The sequence below is a fragment of the Leptonychotes weddellii genome, chromosome 6 (assembly GCF_054177405.1).
Source record: "Leptonychotes weddellii isolate Sample4059 chromosome 6, ASM5417740v2, whole genome shotgun sequence".
Lineage (NCBI taxonomy): Eukaryota > Metazoa > Chordata > Mammalia > Carnivora > Phocidae > Leptonychotes > Leptonychotes weddellii.
The window spans coordinates 103303549-103321768 of record NC_138374.1 but is presented as its reverse complement, the minus strand read 5'-3'; the positions used below and the strand labels follow the sequence as shown (position 1 = coordinate 103321768).

General features: G+C 40.3%; 1 protein-coding gene across 6 annotated transcripts in view; it reads left to right on the top strand.

Moving 5' to 3' along the window:
* The window catches only part of PROX1 (prospero homeobox 1), a 57643-nt gene that overhangs the window by 7058 nt on the left and 32365 nt on the right, over nucleotides 1-18220 (top strand). For all 6 annotated transcript variants that reach the window (XM_081824810.1, XM_081824809.1, XM_081824812.1 and 3 more), the window contains 2 exons: nucleotides 6207-8000; nucleotides 14921-15026. In XM_081824810.1, the coding sequence (XP_081680936.1) occupies nucleotides 6274-8000; nucleotides 14921-15026 (1833 nt within the window). In that variant the 5' untranslated portion in view covers nucleotides 6207-6273. The remainder of the gene's footprint in view (nucleotides 1-6206; nucleotides 8001-14920; nucleotides 15027-18220) is intronic.

Below are 18220 nucleotides of genomic sequence, written 5' to 3'. Positions count from 1 at the left end.
AGAAAGACAGGTGCAAATTTCCTCTGTGTCTGTGTGTGTCTGTACAGTTCCAGACCACAATGCGTGCTCCAGGCTTGCAGAGGTTTATGAATTTATGGGTGCCCTGGTTAATAGGATTGTCCGGGCTAATGGGACCTGGGCTGTTGTTATGTTTTGAGCCCTGCCATGTGAGTTCTTTGCTTGGGGGGGTGGGGGGCGAGTTGGTCTGTGTTTGTTTATTTTTCTTAAGGATGTTGGCAGGCTGCTGCTGAGGCTGTGTCTCAGACTTCTGTCTGCCAGGCGGCTGAAAGTACCCCCACTTCAGGCAGCAGGTGGAGGGAGATTGACTTTCCCTTTGCTTCCCTTTCTAGTTTATGCCTATCTCCCAGGTCTGTGGTGCCCCGAAGGGGGGTGGGTGAGAGCTGTCTTTTGTGTGCGTGTGTGTTTTGGGCAGCCATGGGTGGTGTTTGTAACCGCCAGGAATACCAAAGTCATTTGAAAGTGTTACTGTTGTTAAAGCTTATCTTTCTAGCGTGCTTTCTCCCTGCCCAGAAAGAATAGGTATGTGCATAAACTCTTTCAAGTCATATGTTAAGTACTCTCATAAAGTAGAATGAGCCTGTCATTGTACCAGACATGTGCCAGATGTCCTAGTTATTACTTTGATGGAGAAGGAAAATCTCAAGTACGTGAGAGGTAACTGCGCTTTTCTATTTGAAGCAAGATTCGGGCAGTCGGCTCTGTGAAGAGTTTCTTGCAAGAACTTCAGAGCATTTTCAGAATAAAATGGGCTGTGTGTGGTGAGGAGGGAAAAGAGGAGCATTGGGGTTAACCTGTCCATATGCTACAACATGGACTTGTCTATATAATGGTAAAATAGGGGAAGGTAAGGACTGTGGCTTGATGTAGAGGGAAGATACTGAGAATTCAGTGTAAGCATTATAGCTGGATTATTCAAACTTGACCCTTTAAGTTTTTCTTTAAGCAGGCTACTTCTTGTGTTACATAGCAGTAGGATAGATGGGGAATGGTTTTGTTGGTTGGTTTTGCTGTTTGGGTGATGATCATTGTTTCATGAAAATGAGAAAGTATGTGTATTTACTCTTTAGCCTTAACACATCAAAGTCCCTCCCCCAATACTTTCCTTGGATGCTTTGGAAGTTCTTTCATGTCATCTATGGATATGTCCATTTGCTTTATTTTTAATAGGGGTTATCTGCGCCTGGAACTTACTGATATTCTTATGTGTCCATTATGCAGAATTCTGTTTAGTTAATCACCACCTTGTGGGGAGAAAAGTCATGCATACGTAACATGCATCTTTGTTCTCACTTTATTCATTTCCTAGCGTGGTTCCTCTATAAGTAGCACTTGCAATCTTAAAACCTAAGCTAGCTGCCAGGGTTGCTCTTTATTTGTTCAAAGTGCAAATAGGCCTTTTTTTCAATGAATTTCTTATATCATTTCAGGGATTGTCTTGCATTTTCATCTGGTAATATAAGGAATTTTTAGGTTTAGGATTAACGAAGAAATTATAAAATGTTACTGGTTTTATAATATGAAGATGGATTGTGCGTGACATGTTATTATTGTTGGATTCTAATTAAGTACACGTATAAGCCGGAAAGGACATATACATAAGGAATTTCTCCAACCTTGCTGCCTAGTGTACTCTATAAAGTTTCAAAGGACATTTAGAGTATTTCAGTGTTCTACAAAAAGACAAAAAGCGTAATTGTTTTTTCTTGAGATCATTTATTTACTAATTTGGTGAATTATTGCTTTTTAAATAAGTGCAAACGAATATTTTTGGCATGTCTCAGAAAATATTCTGTGCTCATTTTGCAGGTGAAAAATGTATGGAATTTTTGATAGGATGGAGGAATTTTCAGTGAAATGATTGTGATTTGAGAACTCTATTATAGGAATAGGAATATTATAATAAGATTATTATATTAGGAATATTATAGGAACTCTAATATAGGACAGGAAATTTTGAAGCCTGATGTAAGATTTGACAATACAATCTTAGTTAACTGAAGTATTAACTTGTGTCAAGTGGGTTCTTCACACTAAACATAAAACGCTTTCTTAACCTTACAATAAGCAGAAACATCTCTGAAGGAAAAGTTGCTAATTAGCAGAAATGAACTCTTGAATACAGTGAAGAGGGCAGCTTAGTGATTTGGTGGGGTTGAGGGGGAGAATACCTAAATCAAATCATCTGATTTTTTTTCCCTCCTGAATTACTGATTTTCAGATGGATTTAAAATGTTCTTTGTTAGTGATATTCCACTTGAAATTTCATAACCAGGTTGACCCAAGTAGATTAGTGGCCCATTCAGAGGTTGTTTTCTGTAAGAAGTAAAGTGTAGGCTTGAGCAATTTCTTCAAATAATTTTACCAACAAAGACAGATAATCTAAGTAATCCAAACAGGAAACCATGCCAACCTTACACTCCCCCTGTCTCATAAAAGATTTGTCTGAACTATTTGGATAATTACCATAATGAACACTTCTTTGTCCAGAATCTGCACTCCAGATAGATACGGTAAAAGTTGTGCTCCCCTCCCCCAAATAACTTCTTTATTAAAGTAGAGCACTTAACCACTTTCTACTTCACACACTGCAGTGTTCCTTTGAAATTCTTCACTGGAAATTCTTTTCTAACATGAAGCCACCAGGTTCCTTAGGATTCTCCATGTTATATTATTTGATATTCTTCAGATAATTCAGATTTTAATGAATCTTTTGAAGTTGTTAAAATCTGACTTGGTTATACCTGGATGTGTGTTCTTATCTTTTTCTGGGAAGAATCTGCTATGTCAAGATATTCAGTGTATAGGAATTATTAAAGCATTTGTGTAGTAAGATACCAAATGTATGGCAAAATATTTAACAATAAAAATATTCTATATGGGTTTTCATACCAATTAAAGAGGAGTTTACAGGAATAGAATATGTGTATCCAAACAATAATCCATTTGGGTTCAAATTCTCTATCAGTACTCTTTTTCTGCAGACTTGCTGATATTAATGTTCACAAGTGCTGATCAAAAGGTTTCATATTGCCTGGTTAAACTCAAAATTAATGTGAAGATTAAAATATAATAAGAGTCAATAAAGTTGTAGTTGAAACATTGTGGCTTAGTACAGATGTTGAGAAATAAAGGAATTTCTAAAAATCTTAATGGACAGGATGATATCCGTGATAAAGTCAGTGCATAGCATTCTCTAAATTCTGAATTGGGAAATCCATGGAAGCACCTTTAAAAGTGTTTTTAAGTGATTTAATTTCTATTAGAGTCATTTAACAATGCATTTTCTTATGTGGTAAGTAGGTTCACATGTAGATCTTGTTTATGAATCAAGATGCTGATGAAGTATTACGTCCACCAGTTAGAATTACTTAATCTCCTCTCTTGCCTTCATGGGTTATGGTCCCAGTGTCTACTACTGCATACCTTTAGTTCTAAGTTTTAGGTCTTAGCTATATAGAGAGATGTATTTATTTGTGCCTATTACTATAATGCCTTGTCTTAGTGGAATATACAGTTTTTCCTATTTGTGCTGTCCTATTTGTTATGTCTCAGCTGGACATTTTACAAGACCTGAAAGTATTTCAATTCTTTTAGCCCAAAACAGAAAGCAAATCATTATCTGATATCAAAATGATGGCTGGTTAAGAGCGGATTGCAAAAGTCAGTTTAGTTTGGTGAATTTGAAGGAAGTTACAGGATATTTTGTTCTTGAAAGACCCAGCAAGCATGTTTAATTAACACCTACTGTCCACTGAAGATGAGAGTATCATGTTTTTCCACCTAGGAAGAGCACAGCCCTCTTCTTGGCTTGGGCATGAGGCAGGGATGCAGCTGTTGATACCTAGGCTAGCTGAGAGGAAATGCAGTTGATGCAGAGGTAAATGGCAGTTGGGAAAGGAAGGATGCCTGGGGATGACCTTGTGCTCATCTCTTACACCAGCCTGTCATTTCTGAGCCTCTGTTGCAGAGATGCTCTTCCCCCAGCAAGGATGGGTAGGAGGAAAATCCAGATTGGGTGTTAAGATGAACAGAGGAAGAAAAAGACTGCAGAAAGTTTGTTCAACATTTTGATTGGAGACTCATGTGCTTTTCAGGTAATATTAAAGAGAAAAGGATTTGCACACAAAAAGAAAAGAGGTAAAATTTTTAAATAATGGCAATGGACTTTATTTTTGGAAAGCTGATAGACACACAAAAAAGTCCTCCTTGCAAAGACCTACCCCCAATGTGCAAGTCTTTCTGGGCTTTGAAATAATTCATCCCTTTTCTTGTTTGTCTCGGTCTTTTTCTTTTTCTCACCTGATTGCTACACCCGATTTATCAGATCTAATGTGCCAGTGAAATATTTGTCATTGCATTTTTGTATTCCTGAACGCAGTTTTATTATTGATGTGTGAGGGTTCAAAATCATTCCAAAACCGATTTTGAACCGGTATTGAAGTTCTTAAGATCTGTTTCCATTCTGACTTCAGGAAATTTTATCCTGGGGCATACAAAAAGTATTTTATTTTTAAGCATACAAAAAATATAAAGAAGCATCATATTGCTTGCATGATACTCTAAAACAGGCTTTTAAAAAAAATGTTGTGTCTTCATATAGAGACCAGGAACAAGGAGTGCAGGATGAAATCTTTGTTGCTTAAAAAAAAAAAAAATTAAAAACCCACACATTGTCATCTAAGCATTGAGCATTTTCTTGATTTTTACAGGTTATTTCATGCTGAAATTATGCCTATTTGCATGGATAGTCATTCTTTAAAACTAGCCACAGATGCAGTCCTAGGGAGCACGTAGATGTTTTTACAGGTGAACCGAAAGAGATGGGAGCTGTTCCAAACACTCTGCACGCTGCCTTTGGCAATAGACCCTGTTATTGTGAAGATGTGCTCTGTTAAGCAAACGTGAAGTTTAATATTAGATAAACCCTGTGTGAATAAAATATTTTCATTTTCTTCATAAAATGTTAATTGCAAGCAAAAAGATACGACATCTTATATTTACACAAAATTAGGGGTTAGCCTCAGTAGGTAGTAAGTCACAAAATATGTCAAGTGCCTTTTATAAAATGCAAGGAAGGATATTCTCTTTTTATATTGTGTCCTCAAGAAACAAGAGAAGTTCATATGCAGAGAAGATATTTCTCTTTCCTCGTATATTTTGCTTGATGCCGTTTTCTCCTTTATTTATCTTTTTTTCTTTAATTTGGCATAAGAAATACGATTCACAAATGGTGTATGTTAAAGTTTCCTTAGGCATTTGAAGTATTATTTTGGCAGATTGGAACAGAAGAAAACTGATACTGAAGATGTATTTACCCTTGCCTAACTCAATTTATTGTTCCACATATTGATTTCTAAAATGTGACAATTCCTTCTTTTGCAGCGGGTCCAACTTTGCAATAATTTAAGTGATCAAAAGGACATCATGAAAATGTATCAATATTCTCACACTTGTGTTAAAATATAGCAATAGATACCATTTTTGAATGTGATTTTACTAATAAAAATGCATATCTATGCTAAATAAGCAGACTTGTAAAATGAGTATTTGTGCATTTATTTCAATGTTAAATTGACCATTTATATAGGAAAGATGCTGATGGGAGTGTTCTCCTTCCCATTTCACATACGACAAAAATATTTTAAAATTCAGTAATAAAGGGGGCGTGTTAAGTATTTGCATTTATTTTCAAGTCTTTTTCCTTTAATAGCATTAAAACCACAATAATTTTAATTCAGAAATGGAATTTTTTGTCCAAATTTCACACAGCCTCAAAATTGAACCTTATTTCTTAAGTATAGACCACTTTCATCTTCTTTTGTAATATGAATCTCAGTGCCCCAAATTTAATCAATTGGTTGTCAGAGGCTGTGTTCTTATAATCTACTGTTTCTTCTGAAGATAAACAGTATCATTTTAGGCATTTGTGAAAGAGAATCATATTACTGGTGCTTAAGCAGTTTTTGCTTTTTTTTTTTTTTTTAATCTTAATCCATCTTAAACCAGTGGAGCAGAAATATTTAAAAATGTTTCATTTCAAGCAGAGTGCATAATAAATTGCAATAATTGTAATGTGCCATAAATCCCAGAGCCTATGCATTTTGCATTTGATTCAGGATTGAGGTCAGGAAATTTGGAGAAATTTAAAGAAAATGATTCATCAGTCCTTTTGTTCTGTTGGCCAGGGTCCCGGGATTCTTGAGCTGTGCCCAGCTGACGAGCTTTTGAAGATGGCACAATAACTGTCCAGTGATGCCTGACCATGACAGCACAGCCCTCTTAAGCCGGCAAACCAAGAGGAGAAGAGTTGACATTGGAGTGAAAAGGACGGTAGGGACAGCATCTGCATTTTTCGCTAAGGCGAGAGCAACGTTTTTTAGTGCCATGAATCCCCAAGGTTCTGAGCAGGATGTTGAGTATTCAGTGGTGCAGCACGCAGATGGGGAAAAGTCAAACGTACTCCGCAAGCTGCTGAAGAGGGCGAACTCGTACGAAGATGCCATGATGCCTTTTCCAGGAGCAACCATAATTTCCCAGCTGTTGAAAAATAACATGAACAAAAATGGTGGCACGGAGCCCAGTTTCCAAGCCAGCGGTCTCTCTAGTGCAGGCTCCGAAGTACATCAGGAGGATACATGCAGCAACTCTTCAAGAGACAGCCCCCCAGAGTGTCTTTCCCCTTTTGGCAGGCCTACTATGAGCCAGTTTGATATGGATCGCTTATGTGATGAGCACCTGAGAGCGAAGCGCGCCCGGGTTGAGAATATCATTCGGGGTATGAGCCATTCCCCCAGTGTGGCGTTAAGGGGCAATGAAAATGAAAGAGAGATGGCCCCGCAGTCTGTGAGTCCCCGAGAAAGTTACAGGGAAAACAAACGCAAGCAGAAGCTGCCCCAGCAGCAGCAACAGAGTTTCCAGCAGCTGGTTTCCGCCCGCAAAGAACAGAAGCGAGAGGAGCGCCGACAGCTGAAGCAGCAGCTGGAGGACATGCAGAAACAGCTGCGCCAGCTGCAGGAGAAGTTCTACCAAATCTACGACAGCACCGATTCCGAAAATGATGAAGATGGGAACCTGTCTGAAGACAGCATGCGCTCGGAGATCCTGGACGCCAGGGCCCAGGACTCCGTGGGGCGGTCAGATAACGAGATGTGCGAGCTAGACCCGGGACAGTTCATTGACCGAGCCCGAGCCCTGATCAGGGAGCAGGAGCTGGTGGAAAACAAGCCCAAACGAGAAGGCAGCAACAAAGAAAGAGATCACGGGCCGAACTCCTTACAACCAGAAGGCAAACATTTGGCCGAGACCCTGAAGCAGGAACTGAACACGGCCATGTCGCAAGTTGTGGACACTGTGGTCAAAGTCTTTTCGGCCAAACCCTCCCGCCAGGTTCCTCAGGTCTTCCCGCCTCTCCAGATCCCCCAGGCCAGATTCGCCGTCAACGGGGAGAACCACAATTTCCACACCGCCAACCAGCGCCTGCAGTGCTTTGGCGACGTCATCATTCCGAACCCCCTGGACACCTTTGGCAACGTGCAGATGCCCAGTTCCACAGACCAGACAGAAGCATTGCCCCTGGTGGTCCGCAAAAACTCCTCCGACCAGGCCGCCTCCGGCCCCCCCGCCGGCGGCCACCACCAGCCCCTGCACCAGTCGCCTCTCTCCGCCACTGCGGGCTTCACCACGTCCACCTTCCGCCATCCCTTTCCCCTTCCCCTGATGGCCTACCCATTTCAGAGTCCCTTAGGTGCTCCCTCCGGCTCCTTCTCGGGAAAAGACAGAGCCTCTCCTGAATCCTTAGACTTAACTAGGGAGACCACGAGTCTGAGGACCAAGATGTCATCCCACCACCTGAGCCACCATCCTTGTTCACCAGCACACCCACCCAGCACCGCAGAAGGGCTCTCCCTGTCGCTCATCAAGTCCGAGTGTGGCGATCTTCAAGACATGTCCGAAATCTCACCTTACTCGGGAAGTGCAATATCCTTTTCTTTTCCCCTCGAGGAAAACAAAACAAAACAAAACAAAACAAAGGCTTCCCCAAAGGTCAGGTTTCCACAATATATAGAAGGACGTAGATTAGTATCTTCTTAGGAATGCAATCTTTCCCATTATTCAGAGTAATAGGCTTTTATCAGCACACGTGCTGCGCTCCTGATTGCACAAAAGCTTCACAGGAAACCCACATCTTTGCAACTTTCACAAGTTGTTAATTGCCTCAGAGAGCTGGTATTTAATATGTGCTTTTCCAGCAGTGCTTTTTCTGCTATTCTTCCTGTATTCTCTCTCTCTCTCTTTTTTCTTTTAGGAGTAGAGTCAGAGATGGACCAAAAAAAAAAAAAAAAAACTCATTGTAATAATGAATTCTATCAGATTGTTTTTAAGGTGTTAAGTTTTATAATGGAGTCAGGAGAAAAGTCAGTTTTGAGATTCCCTAAGATTCCATAAGAAGAATTCTCCCTTTAAACCATCTGCAAGGCTCCTGGGCCGCGTTAAGAAGACCTGATTAAATCTTAGGAAGAGCACTTTACTGGTGGGAGGCTTCAGTGGGAGAAAAATGGACATGGGGGCGGGGCGGGGGGAGTCAGATTCTCTCTTTGATCTTTAAGTGAGACGTGGTTTGTCGTTGGTGGTGTTTCTTTAAGGAAATATACAGGTACTGATGTATTCAGACGGTATTGGTCTCTCTCTCTCTCTCTCTCTCTCTCTCTCGTTCACCCAAGGTCTGTTCCTTGGGTCTGGTGCAGCTGCCTCTATGCATGATTAACCTCTGTTCAGCCATACACAGAAATCTTTTGTCCTAACATACACAAAGCAAATTATTTTGGAAAGCGAGAGAGCACAATTAAATATAAAACTCAGCTGTATTCGACTTAAAAATGGCTCCTTTTATGACTCTTTTATATTTTGAACCTGACTTTTAAGTGGAGTTGCCAGTTATATTTTTTATTAGACCTATCCTGAACTCCAGCTATTTTTCACTGACTTTTTTTTTTCCTCTGTAGTTTGGTCCTTTCAGTCAATTTTTTAAAAATCTTGTGATTGTTGGTGTTTTGGGGTAGTCGAATAGTAGCATTTGGGGGCAGGTAGAGGCGTGTTTCTTTTAGAATCAATTGCCAGATGGACATAAAATTTAGCAATTAAGTTGGCTGTTGCTAAATTGAGGATTTTGAGCAATTGTCCTGATGACTAGAGATTGGCATTTTAGTATCTAAGCCCACTCCAGAGGCTGCCACGTAAGTGCAAAGTCCCAGCTATGGTGGAAATACATTTTTCTATGTAGGGAAGGCTGTTCTTCTAACCAGCTCTCAGGACAGTAATGAAGATTTCTGATAAGGTGGGCCACAAGTATGAGACCCACTTGGGGCACTTAAACACAGTCTCTTTCCACAGTGAGGAAGAAGAGAATAATGTCATAAGAGGAAGGAAGATAAAGATGTTGAGGATTTAGATATATAAACAGAAATTGAGTCTTGGTTTGGTTGCTGATTTAACTTCTACCTTTCAAAGACCTAGAATGTAATCTACCGGCAACGAATTGAAGCTTCGCCAATCACCATGCCTTGCACATTATAAACAGGCAATAAACATTGGTCAAAATGATTGCCATATAGTGTTGCTGATGAGAAAGGCCAAGCAAGAAGATGCAGTGCCTGGAATGGTTTTCTATCCTTGGGAGGAAGAGCATCTTCTGAGGTTCACACAAGCCTGAGGTCCAGGGCTAGACCCTATTGCTAGACCCTATCTTACTTCATTTTGAAGGCAGTAGTCATGATGGTGGGGTGTTTCTCTCCCTTCCTCTCTCTCTCTTTCTCACAAACACACACACACACACACACACTCAGAGGAAAGGGACATACCTGTGTTGAGGAATATTTGAAACCAGGTTTCAAAGTCCCATAAGTGCACCACTAAACTCTTTAACCAGTTTATGGGTTTTTTGGGGTTTTTTTTTATTAGACTTTTCATTGTAACCAGATCATTATGCCTGTGCCTTTTTTTTTTTTTTTTTAAGTTGGGTCTTCTAGGAAAAAAATCTTTTAGATTGCTTTAAGTGTTGGCTACATTCATTGTCTCATGCTCTCTAAATCCCCTGAGGAATTTAGAGGATTTGAATTGAAAGAAGTTCCTTTTATTTCTATACATATCAAAGGCTTTAAGGAGAATATAGTTTCTTCTTCAGCTGAATAACTTCCCTCTCCTACCAATATAAGAGTCTGTTGAACAGGGATGGCTTGGAAACACCTGTGTTCATATGAAATGTTGCTTACACCTGGAGTAGTTTCTTTCATGGAGCTAAATAATTTTGGCCTCTTGTTGCAGTTAATGGTTACATTTTCCACCTTTTGGCCTTCTATCCTCTGTTTCTTTCCCCTCGATCATGCTGTACTTTTTACCATTTATCCCACTGATAGATTCTTTCTCGGGAAGAAGATAGGCAAGCAACCCTTTCTATAATCCCCACGTTTCTGAAGCCAATGAGGATCTGAGTGTTTTGGGGGAGACTGGGTCCACTGGTCTCCTGTCTCCATCCTTGTGTGGCAATGAGTTCTTCCCTTGATTTACCCAATGGCATGTAGGCAAAATTCTCAAAGCTTTTCGTTTAAAGAATTCTCTGGGAATCCTAGAGAGTGGTGTCTACTTCAGTTTTAGGTATATAAGGCCATCTTAGAACCTGTAGTACAGTTATTCCTAGGAAAAAATTCAATAGACATGAGTAGAAATGGGATGAAATGATACCTCTATGATTGTCATTATTATGTTTTTATTTGTAGTCATGGCTTTTCAAATAGTAATGAATAATTTAATTCTTAAGGAATGATTCTTCCCACTTCAAAGGGCATCATCTGCCTCTTTGAATAAAGTAGCCAAGATAAGAACTATTAAGAACACCAGCTTATCAGATAAATCCATTCTAAGTTCAGCACATGAAGCATATGTAATCTATATAAACGTGATACCTCATTATCCTTTCTAATCGAAAGGAAGTAGTGAATGTGGGCCTGTTGAACTCAGTGTCAGTGCACCTGCTCCAGGAGCTCACGTCTTGGATATTAAAAAAAAAAAAGTGTTCGGTATCTTTGCAAATGAATCTATTTAATCAAATATTAAGTTTTATTCAAATTGCAAAAGAAAGAGCCAGCCAGTTGTTTTTCTTCATGATGTTCCTTGTCATTCATCCTCTTTGCATCTCAAGAAAAATAGCCTTGTGTAGGCCTCAGACATTTGCATGCACCCAGCTGAAGCTTGAGAGTAGTCTTATGAGCTGAGAATAGTCTCATGAGCTGTTAAGATGTGCAGGTGAAGAAACTGAGCCTGTTTCCTGTGACAGCCAGCGTCCCCAACTTGACTGTTGGGGAAAATGTTTAAAACACTTCAAATTTAGGAAAGGAAAATTGTTTGGTAATTTGAAACTAAAATCCAACTGGAAAACATGGATTAAAAATGAATTTCTAATATGTGAAATAATCCATGGACATTTTTAGAAGTCTTGTGGGGCCACAGTCATTCTATTAGCTGTATTAGCTACGGGGAAAACATTTATATGAAAGACTGAGAGACTCTGGGTTCCTACCCCCCAAAAAATTATTCAGTAAATTCTTTTTTTTTTTAATTTCCATAAGTGACACATCTTAGGCGTTCAACTTCTTAATGGAGTAACAGCTCGTTCTATCACTTTGATTAAATGAGACAGTCTAGATCCTCTCTCCCCATTTGAGGGAGAAATCCTCTTGGAAACAGCAAATCAGAGCATAAGGAGACAGCTAAAAATTCTTTGGGTTTCAGAGCATTTTAGAAAATATAAGTAGCCCCAATCCAGTTTGGTTGGAAGTGCAGCTGGTAAAATCTCTAGCCACAAGTCGGAGTTCAATTGGGAAAAAAAAAAAAGAAGAAGAAGAATTCGCTTCCTCCAGCCCTCACCACATGTTGTTCTTGCATTTGCCTTTTTGCTGGCCCTGCTCCTCGCCTGCCGCTGCTGTGTAGGTAAGGTTATGTTGTGCTTGGTAAACAGACGACACTCAGAGTCTCAGGTTGTTTGAATCGCCCCTTCAGGTTCAGCTGCAGTATCCTACTTCTCTGATCTTTTCTATTCCTGAGCAGATGTCTTTCATTAATTTATGGATTTATCATCTTTTCTTTTTTTTTCCTTTTTCTTTTTTTCTCTTTTCTTTTTTTTTACACCTGGCAGCTGTCTCAAGTTTCAGTAGTTATTGTCTATTTTGCATTACACATAGAATTGAATGTCATCTGTCTTCACAAAGCTATGGCTAAGAGAATTGAGGCAAAGCCACATGAGCTGCCGGGACAGATCTTGTTTGCGTTCCATCCCCCTCACCCCACCCCACCCCTTACCTCCTTAATATTTATTTGTGCTCATTTTCTTTCCTGGCCTTGAATGGAGCTTAGCTCGTGTTCAGTACAGCTGTATGTTTACTGAATCTATTCCATCATGAGTCATTGTGCGTGTGTAAGTATCCTGGAAACAGCTAGTGCTTTCTTGGAAGAACAGTTGCTTTTCAGCACAAGCACTTAAAAGGGAAATTAACCAATTGGTCAGTTCAGATTTATTTTGAGGAGGAAAAAAAAGGATTATCTAACTGTTGGCTTTTAAATGTTTCATTAGCTATTTTTAATAGTTTATTAGAAACATATATTTTATGGGAATTTTATCTTAATTACACGATGAGCAAGAGATAAAGATTTATTCTCTGTTCCATTTCAACGGATCAATTCTAAGTATTACCAACAGGAAACATTTTAAAGCAAAACGGACTTGAGACACTCGAATCAGAATAATTTTTTTCATGAAATAAAAAGCCTCTAAATCCTGATCAAAATAAGAGGGATAGTTTGCTGTTGTTGTTTTTTTAAATAAAAAGAGCTAAAACATCGAAGCATAATGTAAGCGTCCTGAAAACATCAGGAAGTTTTGGTAGCTCTATCACGGAGAACCACAGCAAAACAGGGTGTTTTGTAGGAGACCACATTTTTAACCCTTTGGTACTTTTCCCCTGCTAATAATTCAGTGTGCAAGGTGGTTTTTTCATCTGGCCGTCTGAAGAAAAGACTAGAACCCAGATCTGAGAATGTCTGCTGAAGTTTGGACTTGCCTAAAAACTCTTATCACAAGGCAAGACGAGACAGCTTGCCACTATTATTTCACTTACCCATTTGGACAGATGGTCCTGAAGTGTGCTGGGCTCCTTTAGTCTTCTACCGGTCTAATGGAGGTTACTGGAGGGCCTTTCAGCTCTTTCCTTGGCACAAGAAGTATGTCAGTCATAAATTATCGTCTTTGTGATCATTAAGGATCTGAAACAAAAACACAAGTTCAGTTAAGCTGCTTTGGCTTACAGACAGAAAATCGAAATTTCTTCCTTCAGTCTGTATTGTCCGTGGCGGGGTGGGGGGGAAGCACAAGATTTAACTTTTCCATTTACAAACCAAGGTGATCTTTGAAACATTGCATGATGTTAAAGGGAAGGCTAATTGAGCCAATCCTCAGCAGAATATTTGGTTAAACACCCTGCTATAAGTAGTCAAGAGCTTCTCAGTATGAATTTGATTATGCTTCTGTACTAACTTCCTGCTTTCTCTCTCTTCCTAAGACTGGTCACGTTGTTCTTGATGGAGGCCATTTAGAAACCTTGACTTTTCCTAAATACGTGCATTTTTTTTTTACCTTTTTTTCACCAGGTGTGGCATTTTTGTTGCCTAGTAAAGCGTGTGTGGGTGCGTGTGTGCACACACAAGTGCAGATTTTCTTTTCTTCCTTATTTTTCCCATACTCTCTTTTGAGAGAAAATCCTTAGAGAAGCTTCTAGGAAGGACCCTTAATTGACCTTGTGGGGGACCACATTGATTTTCTCCACGTGCATCTTCATTTCTGATAAATTATAAAGCCATTAATTTGCTGAGGAAATGGCAGGGCCAGGCTGCGGCGCAGATGTGACCAGAGCCATCCCAGCTCTGAGTCTGCTGAGGAGTGCCAAGAATCTGGGGGAGAATCAGGAAGCCTGGATTGTTATGGTTAGCCTCACATTCTCTTGGGAACTGTTTTAGTTGCTGCTGTTTACAGATCTAAAAGGTAATGATGTTTCCAGATAAATAGGCCTTCTTATTTTGGGTAAGTGGCCATTTATTGATCTGCTAACCCACATTTATTGATTTGTTAGCCCCAACCACTGTGCCACTCTCAAAGGAGTTAACTATAAATCCAGGAGAGGCAAATTGTATTTGGTTTTGGATCGTTGCTTTAACAAAAGCGACACCCCCTCCCTGCGCTCTCTGTGCCAAAACTACCCCTCCCAAGTTTTAGCTATTATTCAAAAGGAAACAATTAAAAGGATATAATAATAAAATAGGAAGAAAGTGAGTCAAGATGCTCCATTAGTTTAGCACTAAAAGGTAAAATATGAAGCTTGCCTGACAGTGTTCAAAATAATGCATTTTGTATTTTCACGCACATTAGGATAATAATTTGATGTAAGCTGCAGAGTGTGGAGAGAAGAACAAACAGAACTGTAATTGCAAAGAAGAAAAAAACTCTCACGATAAGAGTTGTACAATACATGTTGGGTGCATTTGTCTCCTTAGCAACAAGTGAACGTATAGGTAGCATAAGGACCTCGAACAGGGGGAATGTTTTGCCATCCTCCCCACAGAGCCGCCAAGAATCTGCAGCCACATTGTGCATCCTCACCATTATACTTGGCAGTTTCTGACAAGCCATGGTCACTTTGAGCAAGGGGCAGCAACGTAGTGATGGATTCCGTGGCCGGTGCCATTTACCTTCTAGAATTTCCCCGGCTGCTTGATGGGCCTCCAGGTTCTTTCGGGGAGTGGGTGGTGGGTGCGTGTGTTTAAGACATTGTTTTCCTTAACCAAATGCCTCCTACATGCAGGAAGGATTGTCACCCAATCACTTGAAAAAAGCAAAGCTCATGTTCTTTTATACTCGTTACCCCAGCTCAAATATGCTGAAGACCTACTTCTCCGATGTGAAGGTAAGGACATTTTTCATCAGTCGCTTTTCAATTTCTGTGCATGTGGTCGTGATTCAAACTCTTGGAAGTTGGTGGAGATGAGTGTGAGATCAATCCATGAATACACCTGTGTTACAACTGATGCAATGCACTTGTGTTTTTGTTGGAAGCCGTGCCAAGCAAAGATACCCCTTAAGACCAGGAGACTGGTATCAAGTCACATGGGTTTCCAGTGTGATCAGGGAAACTTAGCCTCTGGCTTTATATGTCTTAGTAACTTCTTGGAAGAAATTTCAGCCGGTCCTGGATGGGTGTGCTTTAGAGAATTTTTTTTTTCCCTCCCCTCAGCAACAGTAAACTGTTTCTGTTTTTGTTTCTGTTGGTTTCCCCATATTTGTGCTTATGAAAGCAAACTCTAGCACCTCTTTTTCCCCCCTCTGTCGAAAGGAGCGTACATTGAAATTCTCTATGCAGTAGCTGCTTAAAAACAAAAGTGATGATTGTCTCTTATTTACAACTTAATTTGTTGTTGATGTAGAGTACACTGAGCATAAGGAGAATGAATAAAGTGACAGATTCAGGACACATTATTCAAATGAGGATATGAAAGCTGTCGGCCTACAGCTGCAGCCTCCCTCATTCTACAGAATATGGGGACCTCCTGGTTCTGTGTGCGTGTGGATGTGTGTGTGCGCGTCTGTGTCTGTGTGTGGGTTTTAAGTAATTGTTTGCAACAACTTGATGTTGTGTTAATCATCTGCAACTTTTTAAAACATAGATTGGGTTTTGATGATGATAATCACATGCATGGTATCATTATCCAAGGAACTTGATAAACATTACATTAGCTGAGATTAGTTTATTAGGGTTGGGTGCTTTTCCCCCCACCCTCCACTGCCCACCCCCATATGTACAAGTTCTTATTCCTGCCACTGAGAACTCAGGAGCTGCCAAAACAGGCTTTGCTTCTGCCCCGCTCCCTCCACGCAGAGTGTTTCGTGCCCCATGGCCCAGGGGCTGTGTTGGCCCCCTTTTGCAGGCCAACTCATTTTCGTTTCCTTCACTGATGTTTTATTTGGCCTTATAAGAAAAGTTCTGTTTTCCCTCCTGTTTGCTTTTTGAATTGTGTATCAACTTCAGCCTTTTATCTTCCTCCTTCCCTGGCTGAACTCCTTAAGTGGAAGGCATGTTTTCTCCCCGCTCAGGGCCAACAGACTGGGCAGGATGGGAAGGCCCAGAGAGGCAGTAACTTGAGAGGTTGGTTGAGGATCATTAAAGTACAGAAAAGGCTGAGTGACACAGTAGGCCAGGAAGAGGGTTTGGACTTCTTGGGGGACCATCCGAAACAGACACCAGGGAGGGAATTTGTCAACTGGTTGAAGACTGGATAGCTTCTGGAGCCTAATGGAACCTGGCAGAGTTCTTTCGGGGGTGAGGAGTGGTCCTCTCAACACCCTAGTTCCAGGAAGAAGGGAGGACATGGAGGAGAGGGAGAAAGTGTTACCGTGTACGTGTGTATGTGTGTGTGTGTGTGTGTGTGTGTGTGTGTGTGTGTGTATCTAGGTGCCCATTTTACTTCCTCCACTCTCTTAGTGCAATGATCTGCAGTGTTGTGATATAATAAAGACAATACCTTATATTATTTAGATAGTGCTTTTCATCAGAAGGAGGCCATAGAGCTTTACAAACTGCATCCATAGGGATCTCTCACCTACCACTGAAATGCAGCCACACGGAGGGTGGGAAGCAGGAGCCATGCCGAGCCCGCAACACCATCCAAAAGTAGCTGTAAATGTTAGACACATTCGTGGGCTGGGGGAGAAGGGCACGGGTAGGGGAGATTGTTCATCTGTAATCTTTATAAACACTGGGCAGTGGAAACTGACAAGAAATTGTTCCTCTCCCTTTAGAATACATCTAGTAATTCAGCTTTGCAAATAATCACTATGTAAACAACAATTAAATACCGGGATGAATATTTTATTTTAAAAAAGCACTAATATTCAGATTATAGATTCTATCCATACTCTATCCATACTGGGAGAGAAGGCTGTTAAAGTATACGTGAGTCTGGTTAATTCCCAATTATCCACTCTAATGGAGGGGAAACAGTAGGGCATATAATGCATAGCAGAAAATCACCAAAGGTCATTTCTCTTTTATTTTTGGAATGAATTATACATTTTTAACTTTGCTAATTATGTTTTTTCTTTGGCTACTAATAAATGAATTTGTATTCCCTGAGCTTATGCTGATGAAATTGGAAAGGCATGCATAGAAAAGGGAAGGATAGTCCAGGCACGGTGGTCCAGAAACTTTGTAGGAAACAAGAGCAGAGCATGCTTGGACTTTTTAATAGTAAGGAAAATCCAGAATTTAAATGCTGATGATGCATATGCTCATACACATGTATATTTATATGTATGTTACAAATATATATATATACATATATACATATATACAGTGGGTATATATATATATATATATACACACACACACATACTTATTTCTAGATATAGATATATAAATGTGGATACTTATTTGCAAGATGGAAATAACTAGATGTTTCTCTACATATGAATATGCTACCCCAAATTTTATTTCAGTGTAGATTCGAGAAAACCACTACAGAATTAAGAGATCCTTAGAAATTAGGGGAAGGACCTTAGGAGTTTATAAGAAGTGACAGCCTGCATCACCTGTCTTGAGAAAGACATGTTCATGTGTCTGTGGACCAAGTAAGACTTGTCGCAGTAACACAAGCCTATACTTGACTGTGGCTGCATTCATCTAATCGGCCCCAGAAGGTGAGCCCAGGCAGGTGATACACCCTGCCTTGCATTTTTCCTTAGGGAGGGATAGAGCGCTTCCCTCTCCACAAGTGACTTCCATTTGGGCAGGAGGTGAATGCTTTTAAATTACTCTGGAAAGAAAGAGGTGGGGGGAAACCTCACAGGATTCAGATGCTGGCTTGGTGAGAGCTGTCCAGCGATGATCTATACGAAGGATGAAACCAGGGCTGACTTGGTTTCATTCCTAGAGTAAGAATCTAAACAAAGTCCCACGTTCTCACAGAGTCCAACTCCATCCCCTCACCACAACATTTAGCCAGACAAAATCCTTTGAGAAGAGCAAGGGGGCAAATGGGCAAGACATGCCAAGGATCAATGGGGCCCCACCATCTTCCTGTGCACTACTGGGTGCTGATTTTAATG